The sequence below is a fragment of the Bos mutus genome, chromosome 11 (assembly GCF_027580195.1).
Source record: "Bos mutus isolate GX-2022 chromosome 11, NWIPB_WYAK_1.1, whole genome shotgun sequence".
In the NCBI taxonomy this organism is placed as follows: domain Eukaryota; kingdom Metazoa; phylum Chordata; class Mammalia; order Artiodactyla; family Bovidae; genus Bos; species Bos mutus.
This window is the reverse complement of record NC_091627.1, coordinates 50,917,166-50,937,481: the sequence shown is the minus strand read 5'-3', so window position 1 is coordinate 50,937,481 and position 20,316 is coordinate 50,917,166. Positions and strand designations below refer to the sequence as shown.

The following is a 20,316-nucleotide window of genomic DNA, read 5'->3' as shown; positions in this document are numbered from 1 at the left end:
ACAGCATTTCAGACAAGCTTTGAGAAATATAAAATATTAATTTCTACAGAAGATGCGAAAACCAACTTCTAAGGATAAAATAAAGGAAAGTTAAGGGTGGTTAAGGGAACTAAATGGGAAAATGTAACTTGTCTGATGACAGATAAATCTTTAAGAAAATAGCCTAGAGGCCAGTTAATAAAATCCCTCTGGAGTAGGAGAGGTTCACTATATTGACGGTGGTGATAGTTTCATGGTAGACATCTGTCAAAACTTGTCAAATTTATCAAAACTTATCACACTTTAAATGTGTGAAATTTATTATCTCCCAGTCAACCTAAAAAAAGAAAAAGAAAGTATCCAGGCTACAGATGCATGAACACAAGTGTCCATCTGCAATTCAGAAGGAATACCAGTTTTCAATAGCACTTAGAAACTTGGAAGCTATCATGTTGCTAAAACACATATATAAATATATTCCATCCACATTAGATGAAATATGTAAAATTTAACACTTTGAATTAAAGTAGCAATTTACATGAGTGTTATGTAAATAAAATTAACATTTAGGTTGAAGAAGAGACTAGGAAGCACATGGCAGTATGAAGAAGGATGATTATTTGGTATGGAAGGATGTTTGGTGTTTCCAGGGACCAAATATCCATCTGCAAATTGAAAAAGTGGCTGGTTTGCAAGTAGAAAGGTGATAGAACACTCAATCATCTATTCCTTCATTTATTTAACAAATACTTCTTGAAGTCTTATGAATGCTAAGCATTGCAAATCAATGGTTGCAAAAGAGACACAGGATGTTCTCTATCTTCATTAATTTCCAGTGTGGCAGAGAACAAAGCTATCAATCAAGCCACCTCACAAAAATGATATTATCCAGTGGAAAGTGACAAGGAAATATCCATGAAAGAGTATCCCAGTAGTGTCAGGGATGGGTTCCCTGGGAAGGTGTTCTTTGAGCTGGGATGTGCAGAATGAGTCTTTCTTAACTATGAGAGAGAAGACAGAATGTATAAAGACCCTGGAGAAGGTAAAACATGGTGCTTCTGAATAACTAAAACAGAAGTTGGTCAATTTAAGAGGTACCTAGGAGTTAAAAAATCTATGTGTCTTTGTGGTAGACTGTGTTTAGAAGGAGACAGAAGTAGCAAGCATGATATCAAGATTTCTGCAAGTGAATACATATATGTGGCATCACTGCAGATGATGACTATGGCCATGAAATCAGAAGATGATTGCTTCTTGGCAAGAAAGTGATGACAAACCTAGACAGTGTATTGAAAAGCTGAGACTTTACTCTGCCGACAAAGGTCTACATAGTCAAGGCTAGGGTTTTCCCAGTGGTCACGTGTGGCTGTGAGAGCTGGACCATAAAGAAGGCAGAGCACCAAAGAATTGATGCCTTGGAACTGTGGTGCTGGAGAAGACTCCTGAAAGTCCCTTGGACAACAAGGAGATCAAACCAGTCAGTCTTAAGGGAAATGAACCCTGAATATTCGTTGGAAGGACTGATGTTGAAGCTGAAGCTTCAGTATTTTGGTCATCTGATGCAAACTGCTGACTCATTGGAAAAGTCCACGATGCCAGGAAAGATTGAGGGCAAAAACAGAAGAGGGCAGCAGAGGATGAGATGGCTAGATGGCATCACCAATGCAATGGACATGAACTTGGGCAAACTTCAGGAGATGATGAAGGACAGGCAGGCCTAGTGTGCTGCAGTCCATGGTGTCACAGAGTTGGACACGACTGGGAGACTGAATAACAAAAAATGTGGCATTTATTAGACAGAAAACAGAGGACAGAGGTGAGGCTGGAGGTAGGTGTTTGTTCTAATTTCATGGTGTCCTAGAATTTTCCACTAAAGCTGCTAAACAAGACCACAACACAATTTTAAATGTCTGTGTATCAAAGGATACAATCAACAGAGTGAAAAGGTAGCCCATAGGAAGGGAGAAAATATTTGCAAAACAATATCTGATCAAGGGTCTACTCTTATAACTCTACAACAACAAGGCAATGGGCTTAAATAAACATTTCTTCAAGGAAGATATAAATATAGCCAACAAGCACATGAAACAATGCTCAATATAGCCAATCATTAGAGAAATGGAAACCAAAATCACAATGAGATATCATCTGACATCCACTGTGATTACTACTATAAGATTAAAAAAAAATCACAGAAAATCACAAGTGTTGCCAAGGATATAGAGAAACTGGAACCCTTGTGCAGTATTAGTAGAAGTATAAAATGGCATGGCTGCTATGGAAAACAGTATAGAAGTTCCTCAAAGAATTAAAAAGATAACTACTATATGATCTAGCAATATCACCTCTGGATGTAAATCCAAAATAATTGAAAGCAGGGTGATAAAGAGATATTTGTATACCCATGCTCATAGCTGGATTATTCACAATGGCCAAAAGGTTAAAGGCACACAAATGTCCACCAACAGATGAATGGATAAATGAAACACAGTATAAATATACAATAAAATAATATCCAGCCCTAAAAAGGAAAGGCATTTTGACATATGCCACAATATGCATAAACCTTGAGGACCTTATACTAACTGAAATAAACCAATCACAATAAGACAAACGCTATGATTCCACTTATATGCATCTAGAGTAGTAAAACTCATCAAAAAAGAAACTCACATAGTGATTGCCAGTGGCTTGGGGGAAGGCAAACTTGGAGGTTGTTTAATAGGTATAGAATTTCAGTTTTGCAAGGTGAAAAAGTTATGGAGATTAGTGACTCAACCATATGATTATACTTTACATGACCAAACTACACACTTAAAATGGTTATAATAATATATTTTATGTGTATTTTACAATTAAAAATTTTAAATATACTAAGTAAATAGTATTATTGATAGCTTCCTAGCTATATAATTGATCAATTGGTAGCCAGTTAACCAGATAGATTTTTGAGAAAAGCCATGAACAGAAAATAGAAATTTTGGAATCATACAAAAGCAATAATAATTTTATTATACTGTATTCTTCTCCTCCCTTCATCCATCAAATCTTGACTTTTCAGTGACTTTATAAATAGAAAGGCTTCTCATCCTATCCTCCCCAAAACCTAAGTTTGACAAGAGAGGCTGGTTTCATTAGCTAGGTGAAAACAATTTGAAGAGCAACAGCAGACATGGAGTGTCTGTAGCTGTGTTAAACTGCCACAACAAAGAAATCTCTACCTGCCTAAATATCTAATTCCAGCAAAATTAAAAATGAGAAGTGTAGATAGAGGCAAAAAAAAATAAGACTACTCAAAAGAGTAGTCTTATTTAAGAGTAGTCTTATTTTCCTAGAAAAATCCACTGTTTAAACATCATATACATCCCTCTAAAATAATATTATTCTTCCTACCTTGTTTGCGTACATCCTCAACAGCAGCAACCAGTTCTTCTTTGAGATCTTGACTCTCCTTAGCAATCTGTTCACCTTTTTCCAGAAAGTTCTGAGTGGCTTGTTCTACAGATGCAGCCAGTACATGGGCTTTCTTTGACCTTCCTTTCTTTTTACCGGATGGGCCTTTGTTGCTTGTGTTGACAAGTGTTGTCACCTTGAGTACAAAAAAAAAAATTGTAAAATTCCTCTGCATAACTGTCCAGAAATAGTGTATTATTATCTCATAATTTTAAAATATCCTTTGTATATTAAATCATGAATACATATCACATAGCCTCATCTTAAGGAAAATGTGGAATTATATGGATTAGCCTATAAATTAATAGCTATTTATCTCCTGCAGGGGGAAAAAAAAAAAGGATGTGAATAAAGGAGGAAGAGCAGACTTGTAAGTAGCTCAAATTTTTCAATCCACTGGAGGTTCTGCTTTCACAGATTGACAAATACAGTGCTGGTTAGAGTACCTAGCTTCAGGGAGGAAAGAAAATAGAATAAACGGTGGAAATGCCTTTGAGCTTTCAGTCAGGAAAACCAGTACCCAAGTGAGCTCAGAAATGAGGACAGAGATGAAATAGTAGTTAATAAATGGTGGACCATCAAAATGCATGATTTACATGTCACTTTCCAAAGGCTTTAAATGAAGATTATTGCTATTTCCGATTTCATCTTATAAAAACAATGTGGTAAATTTGATCTGAAGAGCCTGAATGACTCAGTCTCAACATTTGGTTAACCTGCGAAAATTTCCAGAATAGAAACTAGATTTGCATTATCACTCCTTTTCTAGGTATCATAATTTGGATACATATTTCAATTGCCAAACTTCTTTTAGTGCTACATCTAGAGCAATTTAATCTGCTAACAAAGCTTTTAATATCTTTTAAACCTTATCTCCTATCGACTTCTGAATATTTTCTGTCAGTGAGAAGTCTGGGAGGGAAATGAATGCAACTGTTTCATATTCTCTTTAGCTAGTCATCTACACCTCTGCATTATTTTTATCAGATTCATAGGAATGTGGGTGTTGTAGTTTATTTGCACTGAGGTGTCTATCCTGCTTAGCAAACTAAAGCTTTTATTGGAAGTTATCAAGAAAGCTAGTCTATAGAAAAGTTTTAAATGCTTTAGTCTCTGCTCTTTACTCCAAATTACAGAGCAAGCAAAGTGATTTGGCAAGTCACAATCAATGTCTAGTCAGTTTATTGGGAAAGATATAATACCAGAAGGAAAAAAAAAGTATTAAAAAAATGAACTAAGATGATGAATGAAGTAGAACCATTACTGGTTACTACAGAAATGGGAGCCATCATATTCAGCTTTCTTTTGATTGCTAATTAATTAGATACAGAGAATTAAAGAAGGACTCTCTAAGGACATTTAAGCACATAGACTAGCTAAAAAAAAGAAAGATAAAATCATTAAGAATAAGACTGCCCAAAAATGGTAGTTAACTGTAAAACGTATATGGAGTCAGTCACACTTTATAGTCTTTCCAGTTCACCTACAGAAAGAGCTAGTCACTCAGTTGTGTCTGGCTCTTTGCAACCCCAAGGGCTGTAACCTCTGTCTGTGCAATTCCCCAGGCAGGAATACTGAAGTGGGTAGCTATTCTCTTCTCCAGGGGATCTTCCCAACCCATGTATCAAACCCAGGTCTCCTGCATTGTGGGCAGATTCTTTACCATATGAGCTACAAGGGAAGCCCCAACTTACAGAGGCAACCTTCAGAAGACAGACAGTATGTCTCCAAAGTCAATTTTCTTAGGGACAAGAGCATTCTCCTTAATGTGGATTTACTCTAACACATTGATGTATAAAAGATATGACACTGAAAGATGAACTCCCAGGTAGGTAGGTGCCCAATATGCTACTGGAAAAGAGAGGAGAAACGGCTGAAGAAGGAGTGAAGAGGCTGAGCCAAAGCGAAAACAACAACCGGTTGTGGATGTGACTGGGATGGAAGTAAAGTCAGATGCTGTAAAGAACAATATTACATAGGAAACTGAAAGCTAAGTCCATGAATCAAGGTAAATTGGAAGTGGTCAAACATGAGATAGTAAGAGTGAACATTGACATTTTAGGAATCAGTGAATTAAAATGGACCAGAATGTGCAAATTTAATTCAGATGACCATTATAACTACTACTGTGGCCAACAATCCCTTAGAAGGAATGGATTAGCCTTCATACTCAACAGAAGAGTCCAAAATGCAGTACTTGTGGCAATCTCAAAAAGGACAGAATGATCTCGGTTCATCTCCAAGGCAAGCCATTCAATATCATAGCAATCCAAGTCTATGCCCTAACCACTAATGCTGAAGAAGCTGAAGTTGAATGAAGTTGAATGAAGACCTTTTAGAACTAACACCAAAAAAGATGCCCTTTTCATTATAGGGGACTGGAATGCAAAAGTAGGAAGTCAAGAAATACCTGCAGTAAGAGGCAAGTATGGTCTTGGAGTACACAATGAAGCAGAGCAAAGACTAACAGAGTTTTGTTAAGAGAATGCCCTGGTCATAGCAACCACCCTCTTACAACAACACAAGAGATGACTCAACACAGGGACACCACCAGATGGTCAATACCGAAATCAAAATGATTCTATTCTTTGCAGCTGAAGATGGAGAAGCTCTATACAGTCAGCAAAAACAAGACCAGGAGCTGACCGTAGCTCACATCATGAACTCCTTATTGCCAAATTCCGATTTAAATTGAAGAAAGTAGGGAAAACCACTAGAACATTCAGGTATGACGTAAATCAAATCCTTTATGATTATACAGCGGAAGTGAGAAACAGATTCAAGGGATCAGATCTGATAGAGTGTCTGAACAACTATGGACAGAAGTTTGTAACATTGTACAGGAGGTGGTGGTCAAAACCATCCCCAGGAAGAAGAAATGCAAAAAGGCAGAATGGTTGTCTGAGGAGGCCTTACAGATAGCTGAGAAAAGAAGAGAAGCTAAAGGCAAAGGACAAAAGGAAAGATATATCCATCTGAATGCAGAGTTCCAAAGAATAGCAAGGAGAGATAAGAAAGCCTTCCTCTGTGCAAAGAAATAGAGGAAAACAACAGAATGGGAAAGACTAGAGATCTCTTCAAGAAAATCAGAGATACTGAGGGACATTTCATGCAAAAATAGGCACAATAAAGGACAGAAATGGTATGGACCTAACAGAGGCAGAAGATATTAAGAGGTGGCAAAAATACACAGAAGTATACAAAAAAGATCTTAATGACCCTGATAAGCACAATGATGTGATCTCTCACCTAGAGCCAGATATCCTAGAGTGTGAAGTCAAGTGGATCTTAGGAAATATTACTACGGACAAAGCTAGTGAAGGTGATGGAATTCCAGCTGAGTTATTCCAAATCCTAAAGGGTGATGATGTGAAAGTGCTGCACTCATTATGCCAGCAAATTTGGAAAACTCAGCAAGTGGCCACAGGACTGGAAAAGGTCAGTTTTCATTCCAATCCCAAAGAAAGGCAATGCCAAAGAATGCTCAAACTACTGCACAATTACACTCATCTCACACACTAGCAAAGCACTGCTTCAAATTCTCCAAGCTACGCTTCAACAGTATGTGAACCAAGAACTTCCAGATATTCAAAATGGATTTAGAAAAGGCAGAGGGACCAGAGATCAAATTGCCAACATCTGTTGGATCATAAAAAAAAGCAAGAGAATTCTAGAAAAACATCTACTTCTGCTTCATTGACTATGCTATATATAGTCTTTGACTGTGTGCATCACAACAAATTATGGAAAATTCTTAAAGAGCAGGGAATGCCAGACCACCTTACCTGCCTCCTGAGAAATCTGTATGCAGGTCAAGAAGCAACAGTTAGTACCAGGCATGGAACAATGGACTGGTTCCAAATTGGGAAAGGAGTATGTTAAGTCACTATATTGTCAACTTGCTTATTTAACTTGTACGCAAAGTGCTGGGCTGGATGAAGCACAAGCTGACAATGAATCTATCAAAATGACTACATTGTGGTTCCTTTTCTGTAAAGACAGACAGATTTCAATTTTTCTGTTATCTCATGGTTCATTACTGTATTAAGCACAGTTTAGGTAATGTTCATAATAGGAAGTCTGTACGAAGTGTCTGTTATGTTTGTGCCAAAAAATAAAACATGGAATATTACCAGGAAGGTCCTAAGAAAAGTGTGATTACTTTCAAATGCAGCAAATCAATTCAGTCCTCTTTTAGAAAACAAACTCATTTACTCACACGTGGAAGAATGTAAAACGGATGTAACAGCACAGAATAGAGGGAAAATTAGGTGGCTCCAAAATGCTCATGTCTTAATCAGTTTAGAATAAAGAAATAATTGTTAACTCTCCCCATTGTTATTCAGTGTTTTGTTAAAGTACAAAGTCAACAATTTAGATATGAAAAAAGGCAGGACAGATATAAATATTATAAAGGTAGATACTAAATTGTCATTACTTATAGAGATTATGATGGTATCAAGAAAATACAAAAAAATAAAATAAAAACTATTAGAACTATTTGTGGCTAATACTAGACATCAATACAAATCAAGTAGAACAACATTACCAGTGAAAAATCTAGTTTAAAATACCCTATTCACAATAACCATAAATTGATATTATCCAAGATAACCATGACACAAAATATAGAACATTGTATGAAGAAAATTATAACTTTAATGAGGAACATAAAAGATGATCTAAATAATAAAGACACATACCAATGAGCCCTGGAGACTATAAACTTCTGTGCTTAAGTTTGACATTGAGGCTGGGACTGGGTCTGGGGCAGACGTGGCTTACAGACTTTTACATGTCTAGGGCATCTTCTTGGTAATCTTTTAAGAGATGATTATTCTGTAGAAATTCTTGGTTGAATGGAATGCCTCTTCTTACCCTAACCAGGCACTGTCTAATCCCATACCAACTTTCACCCAAGAGTCATTCAAGATCTACACAGTCCCATTACCTCTCTAACAATTTGCAAGCATATCTTTTGTGCAGGCAAAAAAAAAAAAAAAGAAAACATAAAAGCAACAGATATGCAGAATAATAGCATGAACACGGAAATGTGAAAATGGACATGGTGTTTTCTAGACAGTAAGGAGACCACTCTCACTTGAGAAGGGAGCTGTACATCAATGATAAAGAAAACAAGGTTGACAGATGTGGTGGAATAAAACTTTGAAAGGCTCTGAGAGCTGAGCAAAGGAGTCTAGATTTTATTAGTCAGTGCGAATATTTTTTTTGAAAATGAGAAGCATGTTTGTTAAAGTGTTCTTGTTCTCCTTCCATTAATTTCTCAGCCCACTGACATTTTACTTTCATCCCCACACATCTTGAAGCAGAGTCCTCTTTAAACTGATCTCTCACTAAGGTAGTTAAAGAATTGCCCGAATCAAATTATTTTTATCTTATCAGCCTACTCTGTCTCATTTAGTGCTATTGACTTACCTCTTCTTTCTCCTAGAAATATTTCCTGGCTCGTTCTCTTAGCAATATATCTTTCTTCTCCAAACTCTAATAGCTTTTAGGAAGGCCATCAATCTTACATCTTTCTATCCCTATCTTTATCTTCTCCCTTCTACATTAGTAAAGACTTGCTGCTACCACCAACCATTTCTTTAAAAATTTATCTTGCTGACTATGCCAAAGCCTTTGACTGTGAGGATCACAATAAACTGTGGAAAATTCTGAAAGAGATGGGAATAGCAGACCATCTGACCTGCCTCTTGAGAAACCTGTATGCAGGTCAGGAAGCAACAGTTAGAACTGGACATGGAACAACAGACTGGTTCCAAATAGGAAAAGAAGTACATCAAGGCTGTATATTGTCACCCTGCTTATTTAACTTATATGCAGAGTACATCATGATAAACGCTGGGCTGGATGAAGCACAAAATGGAATCAAGATTGCTGGGAGAAATATCAATAACCTCAGATATGCAGACGACACCACCCTTATGGCAGAAAGTGAAGACGAACTAAAAAGTCTCTTGAGAGTGAAAGAGGACAGTGAAAAAGTTGGCTTAAAGCTCAACATTCATAAAACTAAGATCATGGCATCTGGTCCCATCACTTCACGGGAAATAGATGGAGAAACAGTGGAAACAGTGTCAGACTTTATTTTTGGGGGCTCCAAAATCACTGCAGATGGTGACTGCAGCCATGAAATTAAAAGATGCCTACTCCTTAGAAGAAAGGTTATGACCAACCTAGATAGCATACTGAAAGCAGAGATGTTACTTTACCAACAAAGGTCCATCTAGTCAAGGCTACGGTTTTTCCAGTGGTCATGTATAGATGTGAGAGTTGGACTGTGAAGAAAGCTGAGCGCCGAAGAATTGATGCTTTTGAACTGTGGTGTTGGAGAAGACTCTTGAGAGTCCCTTGGACTGCAAGGAGATCTAACCAGTCCATCCTAAAGGAGATCAACCTGGGATTTCTTTGGAAGGAATGATGCTAAAGCTGAAACTCCAGTACTTTGGCCACCTCATGCAAAGAGTTGACTCACTGGAAAAGACTCTGATGCTGGGAGGGATTGGGGGCAGGAGGAAAAGGGGACAGCAGAGGATGAGATGGCTGGATGGCATCACCGACTCGATGGACATGGATTTGAGTGAACTCCGGAAGATGGTGATGGACAGGGAGGCCTGGCTTGCTGCGATTGATGGGGTCACAAAGAGTCGGACACAACTGAGTGACTAAAGTGAACTGAACTGGACTGATAGTTGATTTATAACATTGTATTAATTTCTGCTGTACAGCGAAGTGATTGTTACACAACTTTTTCTATTCTTTTCCATTATGGCTTACCACAGTATATTGAATATGGTTTTCTGTACTTTACAGTAGAACCCTGGTATTTATCCATTGTGTATATAATAATTTGCATCTGCCCATCCCAAACACCCAATCCATCCCTCCCCCACCTCTTATCCCCTGTGGCAACCACAAGTTTGTTCTCTATGACTCTGTTTCTGTTTTAAATATAGTTCATTTGTGTCCTTTTCAGATTCCACATATAAGTGATATCATATATTTGTCTTTCTCTTTCTGACTTACTTCACTTAGTATGATAATCTCTAGGTCAATCCATGTTGCTTCAATTTGCATTGTTTCATTATGTTTTTATGACTGAGCAATATTCCATTGTGTGTATATATATACATATGCTATGCTAAGTCACTTCAGTAGTGTCCGAGTCTGTGTGACCCCATAGACAGCAGCCACCAGGCTCCCCCGTCCCTCGGATTCTCCAGGCAAGAACACTAGAGTGGGTTGCCATTTCCTTCTCCAATGCATGAAAGTGAAAAGTGAAATCGAAGTCGCTCAGTTGTGTCTGACTCTTATCGACCCCATGGACTGCAGCCTACCAGGCTCCTCCATCCATGGGATTTTCCAGGCAAGAGTACTGGAGTGGGGTGCCATTGCCCTCTCCGATATATACATATATACATACATATTCCACAATTTTATCAATTTATCTTTCAATGGACATTTAGGTTATTTCCATGACTTGGCTATTGTGAATAATGCACTATGAACATAGGGGTTCTTGTATCATTTCTAAGTATAGTTTTATATCAACACTCTTTAAGTGGATCTACTCATCATATCATTCAGACTCAATAGCTGTGTCAACTTCTCTCCAAATTTTCAATAAGGTCCCTCTCAGTACATTCCTCAATCTTAGCTCAGAAGGATTCTTGACTTTATCTAGTTCCACCTCAAATATTTTCTCAAAGTCTCTGCCTCTCATTAAAGAAGAAAAAATCCTACAGTTCATAGATGAGAGTGTAAGTGGCCAATGGTCTTGCCACCTTGACATAATGATGATCCCAGTGAACCCTGGCCAATGGAAAAGCTCAGCAGTAGTCAGAGGTTTGGCACCTATTTTCAGATATGTCATGGTACGGTGCTGTTGTCGCTCAATCACTAAATCGTGTATGACTCTCTGTGACCTCATGGACTGTAGCATGCCAGGCTTCCCTGTCCTTTACTATCTCCTGGAGTTTGCTCAAATTCATGTCCACTGGGTCAGTAATGCTATCTAACCATCTCATCCTCTGCTTCCCTCTTCTCCTTTTCCCTTTAATCTTTCCCAAGATCAGGGTCTTTTCCAATGAGTTGGCTCTTCCCATCAGGTGGCCAAAGTACTGGAGCTTCAGCTTCAGAATCAGTCCTTCCAATGAATATTCAGGGTTGATTTCCTTTTGAATTGATTGGTTTGATCTCCTTGCATTCCAAGGGACCCTCAAGAGTCTTCTCCATACCACAATTCAAAAGCATCAATTCTTCAACATTCAGCCTTCTACACAGTCCAACTCTCACATCCGTACATGACTTCTGGAAAAACCAAAGCTTTGACTATACAGACCTTTGTCAGTAAAGCGTTGTCTCTGCTTTTTAATATGCTGTCTAGGTTTGTCATCGCTTTCCTTTCAAGGAGCACATCTTTTAATTTTATGGCTACAGTCAAGGTTCACAGAGTTTCGAGCCCAAGAAAATAAAGTCTGTCACTGCTTCCACTTTTCCCCCTTCTATTTGCCATGAAGTGATGGGATCACTGTGATATGAGTATAAAACTATGAGACCTATGTCCACCTAATATTCTCATCACCTAATATTCTATTATAGGAATAGACCCTCCATTCTTATACAATGGCAAGTAATGCAGTTAGCCAACACCATTTCATCCTTTCTTTTTCTTGCAATGTGTTTTATTGTAAGACAATTTATCTGACTACATCTCTTCTATTTGATCAGTTCTCTGCTTCCTGGATATATAAGCACAATAAACACAGAAGACATTTTCCAAAATGATAAGCAATGGTGAGGGCACTAAGGCATTTTGTCTCAGCAATTGTGTCCATAACCAACAACAGTGTAGTTTGTCTAAGCCTTACCCATAGGGCAGTTGATTCAAAGTAAGCTCTGGAGATTATCACTGTCACCTAGGAACTGTTAGAAATATAGGCTCTAAGGCCCACTCCAGACCTACTAAAAAGAGATTCTGTATTTTAACAAGATCTCTAAGTAATTCATATGCTCAATAAAATCTGAGAAGCACTGAATTCTAGAAAAACGATTATCAGATTTATCATACCTTAGAGTCACCTTGATCTTGTTAGAAGGCAAATTCGTAGATCTTACAGTGCTTCTGTCTATGTATGTCTCTGCTAGGATATTTCACAATCATCACAAAAAATTAGGATATGTATCATTTATAGACTTTACTTTCAGAAACAGCAGTTTAGCTGAAGCAAAAGAAAGTGAGAAAGAAATAGCAATGGCTTCTAGAGGTAAATCTTTCCTCTTATTTTAGGGGCCACAACATATAAAAAACAACTTATCAATGAATTGATCAAATGGTTGAAAGGCAATTTTCTCTACTAGGCAATCACAAGAAATTTGGAAAAGTAAAGAGTATACAGATGTGAATGCTGTTACTTAAGCCAATATTTGAACTCACCAGAAAACCAATAAAAGAAAACCAAGAGTTGAAAATTAAAAAAAAAAAAAAAAAAGATGACTTGGGCACCATTTTACTAGATTCATGTACTCTTCAGATGTGGGTAGTAAGACTTTGTGAATTCTGTTGCTGCACTGCTCTGAGGTATTTCATTTGTCATAATTACTCAGCAAACATACAAAGAGAGAGAGCTTTGATTACTGTTGCAGCTTAAAAAAATAGCAAGAGCACTGTGAAGTGAATATTTGAAAACAAAATTATCAAAAACAAGTTGTTTATTCCCAAGCAACTAAAGATAAATGAAAAACTCCTTAAAGAGGAAAACTCTTTAAGGGAGTTAAAATGCTCTAATGGTAATAGAATCTTAAGTCAGGTTTTGAAAAGTGCCAAGTTAAAAAAATAATTACCAAGTAATGAGTCAAAATGTAGTCTTTCTTGAATAACTCCCAGATAACCTAATCTATCTGGGGCTTTCCTGGTGGCTCAGACAGTAAAGAATCTGCCTGCAATGTAGGAGACCCAGGTTTGATCCCTGGATCGGGAAGATCCCTGGAGAAGGAAATGGCAACCCACTCCAGTATTCTTGCTTGGAAAATTCTGTGGATAGAGGAGTTTGGTAGGTTATAGTCTAAGGGGTTGCAAAAAGTTGGACACAACTGAGCAGCCAACACTTTCACTTTCAACCTAATCTAGGGTTTCCCTGGTGGCTCAGATGGTAAAGTTTCTGCCTGTAATGCAGGAGACACAGGAGATGCAGGTTCAATCCCTGGGTTGGGAAGAACCCCTGGTGAAGGGAATGGCGACCTACTTCAGTATTCTTGCCTGGACAATTCCATGGACAGAGGAGCCTGGTGGGCTACAGTCTATGGGGTCACAAAGAGTCAGACTGGACTGAATGACTAATGTACACACACACACAACTTAATCTATTCATTTAGTATTATATAACAAGCATAAATATGGCTTACTATATATGCTCATCTTGTGGTATAGCCCATTAAAAGTTATTTCCTTGCACAGAATCTCCATGAAATTTAAGGTATATGTATACTGTACATTTTGGAGAGAAACCAGCATGATGATACTAGTGCTCTATCAAAAAGAAGTGATAATACAGACTTATAGTAGTCGCACTCATAACTAAAGTAAGATTTCCATGTCATAGAAACTACTGCATTAGAATTTTGTATTGAACTGGTGTTTTTTCCCAAACACAACTCCATATCCTGCTTTAGAAAAAAAGAAGTAATTACAAGAACCATAGTTATTGATGCTTCCACAGCTTCAGAAGTCAGGATTACAAATGATCTTTTATAATGATGCACTAGTCATCATTTAAAGAGGAATAAGAATGGGGAAACAGTGGAAACAGTGGCTGACTTTATTTTTGGGGCTCTAAAATCACTGCAGATGATGACTGCAGCCATGAAATTAAAAGACACTTGCTCCTTGGAAGGAAACTTATGACCAACCTAGACAGCGTATTCAAAAGCATAGATATTACTTTGTCAACAAAGGTCCATCTAGTCAAGGCTATGGTTTCTCCAGCAGTCATGTATGGATGTGAGAATTGGACTATAAAGAAAGCTGAGAGCTGAAGAATTGATGCTTTTGAACTGTGGGGTTGGAGAAGACTCTTGAGAGTCCCTTGGACTGCAAGGAGACCCAACCAGTCCATCCTAAAGGAGATCAGTCCTGGGTGTTTATTGGAAGGACTGATGATGAAGCTGAAACTCCTTTACTTTGGCCACCTGATGGGAAGAGCTCACTCACTGGAAAAGACCCTGATGTTGGGAAAGATTGAGGGCAGGAGGAGAAGGGGATGACAGAGGATGAGATGGTTGAATGGCATCACTGATTCAATGGACATGATTTTGGGTAAACTCCGGGAGTTGGTGATGAACAGAGAGGCTTGGTGTGCTGTGGTTCATGGGATCTCAAAGAGTCAGATACGATTGAACTGAACTGAAGAATAATTCTCATCATTTTGTCTTTGAAATTTCCTCCCAGTTATCTGATATTGACAAGGTAGATCAGGATGTATGTTCACTGATACAGAGTCCTGGAAGCATGCATTCTTAAGCTTTGAAGGTAAGGTTTTATTATATCTAAAACAGACCTGAACTGCCACTAGTTGATTACTACTATAAAGAAAGCCTATATGTAATGTTTCCCATTTATTACTTTTGATAGACTCATTCCCAACTTTTAAATAGGGCCTTCTCACTCAGATGCTTTGGTATCTTCCCCCAAATACTTTATCTTGAAGAGTATACAGTTTCCAACTTATGGTGGTGTGACTTACAGACTTTTCAACTTAACAATGGTTAGAAAGCGATACACATTCAGTAGAAATATACATTCATTCTTTGAACATTGATTTTTTATCTTTTCCTGGGCTAGCAATATGTGCTATGATACTCTCTCGTGATGCTGGGTAGCTGCTGCTGCTGCTAAGTCACTTCAGTCATGTCCAACTCTGTGCGACCCCATAGACGGCAGCCCATCAGGCTCCCTTGTCCCTGGGATTCTCCAGGCAAGAACACTGGAGTGGGTTGCCATTTCCTTCTCCAATGCATGAAAGTGAAGAGTGAAAGTGAAGTCACTCAGTCGTGTCTGACTCTTAGCGACCCCATGGACTGCAGCGTACCAGGCTCCTTGCCTGGGATTTTCCAGGCAAGAGTATTGACTGGAGTGGGGTGCCGATGCTGGGCAGAGGCAGCCTCAATTCCCAGTCAACCCACCATTCCATGATCACAAGGAGAACTTGTGACCACTTATAACTATTCTGTACTCATACAACTATTTCATTTTTCACTTTCAGTACAGTATTCAATCAGTTACATTAGGGATTCAACACTATTTAAAATATGCTTCAGTTATCCATATACATGTATCTATTCTTTTTCAAATTATTTTCCCATGTAGGCTAAAGAATGGAGAAGGCAATGGCACCCCACTCCAGTACTCTTGCCTGGAAAATCCCATGGACGGAGGAGCCTGGGAGGCTGCAGTTCATGAGGTCGCTAAGAGTTGGACACGACTGAGCGACTTCACTTGCACTTTTCACTTTCATGCATAGGAGAAGGGAATGGCAACCCACTCCAGTGTTCTTGCCTGGAGAATCCCAGGGATGGGGGAGCCTAGTGGGCTGCTATCTATGGGGAAGCACAGAGTCGGACACGACTGAAGCGACTTAGCAGCAGCAGCAGCATAATGAGCTAAATTTCTTGTAACCTCCAAGGAGTATGATCTAGATACATTGCCATCCAGAACTTGTATTCAGTTGTATTGTATTCAGTATTCAGTTGTGCTTGAAGGAAGTTCAGGCCACCTCTCTCTCCACCCATTATATATCTCAAACACACTAAAAAAAATAAGCAAAGAGAGAAATGGTATTATACTGGACACTGGTGGAAATGTTTATACTGCCTCACTGTTTTATCACTTATCTCAACAGAGGGGTACTCACAAAGGGCAGCAGAAAGCTTACTGTGTGCAATCTGAAGTCATAGATAGGATATCATTCTTAACATAATACTGAGAAAGTTTTGTATGATTCTAGTACTTCCAAGAATACTGGAACCTCTCCTTAGAAGCTGGTTTGACTTTATTTCATGGACATTAAATTGTGTAATAGATAAATTGTTCCTTTTTGCACTAATTTTAATTTAAAAAAAGGCTTAACCAAAGTCCATGGCCCTATTATAAATGATATAGTTTAATACTTACTATTACTGTATTAGTCTAAATCTTCACTCATCTATACTCATATTATATATTTTTTTAAACCACTGTCCTTTAAGGTATGTTAACATTTCAGTATTTTATATATACTTTAAAATCTCCAAAAGTCTTTAATGGAATACAGAAGATACACGTTTTCCCCACACTTTTAAATATGCAAAGTGAGGATGAATTCTATAATCTTTACCATGTAAAAGTTACATTTGATAGAATTTTATTTTTTCTTAAAGGTATTTAAATATATATATCTTACAATTGATGGTATCTTAGATATAATAAAACATGTAAATCAATCACATGAAACCAACTTGTTTAAAAGATCTAGTAACAACACAGATTTTCCTAAAATCTGCATAACTTTCAAAATGTCTACAGGTACAGCAATGAAAAATGATGCTCAAAATCAAGACACTGAAACAGTGTCAGAATTCTCTGTAAGAGCAACTACTTAGAATTGGGGATTTTAAGTGAGTGAAGTGTTTCCATTTTTAAAAATCCTAAATGTTCTAAACATTAGCGCTCATCTGAGAAAATCTCATGCTGTTCTTAATGTTCCCTTAAATTGAAGAATGACTAACCTATGTTCATGATTCACTATTTTGAATTTAAAGTTCAAATAAAATGAATAAAGAAACTAGACTACTACAAGAAAGAGTAGACACACACAAATCTGAAACTGCAATAAATAAAAACTATTTTCCAATCAACACTATGTTAACTAAAGGATCCAGCTAAACAAAGCTTCTGTAACTGGAAAATTCATCTAGTCTTTTTACTATAATCTTTGATTGACAACTCCACTTTGTTTGACATCTTCCTTCTTTAAAGTCAGTGGATTCCAACACAGGGTACAAACACCCTACGGGACATAGTGGATAATCCATGGGATCCAAGAAAAATGCCAAGACACTATACTGGCTTTTTTTCTAAAATAAGAATTAAAAGTTAAGCCAGAGTAATGTTTCATACAATGACTTAAACTGGTGCCACCATCCCACTTCTACATCAGATGGCCTTGAGCCACATATGACAAGTGGGGCATTTTGAAAGAAAGGTGAGGTCCACAAATCCAAGGAATTGGCAGTGGTGAGTTTTGCCAAGAAAATGCATTGGTCATAACAAACACCCTCTTCCAACAACATAAGAGAAGACTCTATACATGGACGTCACCAGATGGTCAACACCGAAATCAGACTGATTATATTCTTTGCAGCCAAGGATGGAGAAGCTCTATACAGTCAGCAAAAACAAGACCAGGAGCTGACTGTGGCTCAGATCATGAAATCCTTATTGACAAATTCAGACTTAAATTGAAGAAAGTAGGGAAAACCACTAGACCATTCAGGTATGACCTAAATCAAATCCCTTATGATTATACAGTGGAAGTGAGAAATAGATTTAAGGGCCTAGATCTGATAGATAGAGTGCCTGATGAACTATGGAATGAGGTTCGTGACATTGTACAGGAGACAGGGATCAAGACCATCCCCATGGAAAAGAAATGCAAAAAAGCAAAATGGCTGTCTGGGGAGGCATTACAAATAGCTGTGAAAAGAAGAGAAGCGAAAAGCAAAGGAGAAAAGGAAAGATATAAGCATCTGAATGCAGAGTTCCAAAGAATAGCAAGAAGGGATAAGAAAGCCTTCTTCAGCGATCAATGCAAAGAAATAGAGGAAAACAACAGAATGGGAAAGACTAGGGATCTCTTCAAGAAAATCAGAGACACCAAAGGAACATTTCATGCAAAGATGAGCTCGATAAAGGACAGAAATGGTATGGACCTAACAGAAGCACAAGATATTAAGAAGAGATGGCAAGAATACACAGAAGAACTGTACAAAAAAGATCTTCACGACCCAGATAATCAGCATGGTGTGATCACTGACCTAGAGCCAGACATCCTGGAATGTGAAGTCAAGTGGGCCTTAGAAAGCATCACTACAAACAAAGCTAGTGGAGGTGATGGAATTCCAGTTGAGCTATTCCAAATCCTGAAAGATGATGGTGTGAAAGCACTGCACTCTATATGCCAGCAAATTTGGAAAACTCAGCAGTGGCCACAGGACTGGAAAAGGTCAGTTTTCATTCCAATCCCAAAGAAAGGCAATGCCAAAGAATGCTCAAACTACTGCACAATTGCATTCATCTCACACGCTAGTAAAGTAATGCTCAAAATTCTCCAAGCCAGGCTTCAGCAATATGTGAACCGTGAACTTTCTGATGTTCAAGCTGGTGTTAGAAAAGGCAGAAAAACCAGAGATCAAATTGCCAACATCCTCTGGATCATGGAAAAAGCAAGAGAGTTCCAGAAAAACATCTATTTCTGCTTTATTGACTATGCCAAAGCCTTTGACTGTGTGGATCACAAGAAACTGTGGAAAACTCTGAAGGAGATGGAAATACCAGACTACCTGATCTGCCTCTTGAGAAACTTGTATGCAGGTCAGGAAGCAACAGTTAGAACTGGACATGGAACAACAGACTGGTTCCAAATAGGAAAAGGAGTACGTCAAGGCTGTATATTGTCACTCTGTTTATTTAATTTATATGCAGAGTACATCATGAGAAATGCTGGACTGGAAGAAACACAAGCTGGAATCAAGATTGGCGGGAGAAATATCAATCACCTCAGATATGCAGATGACACCACCCTTATGGCAGAAAGTGAAGAGGAACTCAAAAGCCTCTTGATAAAAGTGAAAGTGGAGAGTGAAAAAGTTGGCTTAAAGCTCAACATTCAGAAAACGAAGATCATGGCATCCGGTCCCACCACTTCATGGGAAATAGATGGAGAAACAGTGGAAACAGTGTCAGACTTCATTTTTCTGGGCTCCAAAATCACTCCAGATGGTGACTGCAGCCATGAAATTAAAAGACACTTACTCCTTGGGAGGAAAGTTATGACCAACCCAGATGGCATATTCAAAAGCAGAGACATTACTTTTCCAACAAAGGTCTGTCTAGTCAAGGCTATGGTTTTTCCTGTGGTCATGTATGGATGTGAGAGTTGGACTGTGAAGAAGGCTGAGTGCCAAAGAATTGATGCTTTTGAACTGTGGTGTTGGAGAAGACTCTTGAGAGTCCCTTGGACTGCAAGGAGATCCAACCGGTCCATTCTGAAGGAGATCAGCCCTGGGATTTCTTTGGAAGGAATGATGCTAAAGCTGAAACTCCAGTACTTTGGCCACCTCATGCAAAGAGTTGACTCGTTGGAAAAGACTCTGATGCTGGGAGGGATTGTGGGCAGGAGGAGAAGGGGACGACAGAGGATGAGATGGCTGGATGGCATCACTGACTTGATGGACATGATTCTGAGTGAACTCCAGGAGTTGGTGAGGGACAGGGAGGCCTGGAGTGCTGCAATTCATGGGGTCGCAAAGATTCGGACATGACTGAGCGACCGATCTGATCTGATCTTATACTTCAATGTATACCTAGTTAAGAGGATTTAAGGATTATATTAACCAGTTTCCCAAACACATACAAAACACCCTTGCAAAGCAGATCAGAAACTTAAATGGACCCACGCAAAAAAACATGAGATTAACGATAGTACTAAAAGTGTGACCACCATTCAACTACAAGCAAGAATCCCCTCCCCTTTTAACTTTTTATTTTGTATTGAGGTATAGACAATTAACAAACAATGTTGTGATAGTTTCAGGTGAACAGTGAAGGGA

At 38.3% G+C, this 20,316-nt stretch overlaps 1 protein-coding gene across 1 annotated transcript in view; it reads right to left on the bottom strand.

The window, feature by feature from the left end:
• The window catches only part of CTNNA2 (catenin alpha 2), a 1,382,498-nt gene that overhangs the window by 1,083,728 nt on the left and 278,454 nt on the right, over positions 1-20,316 (bottom strand). Inside the window, exon 3 of the mRNA XM_070379403.1 lies at positions 3,373-3,568. Within this exon, the coding sequence (XP_070235504.1) occupies positions 3,373-3,568 (196 nt within the window). The remainder of the gene's footprint in view (positions 1-3,372; positions 3,569-20,316) is intronic.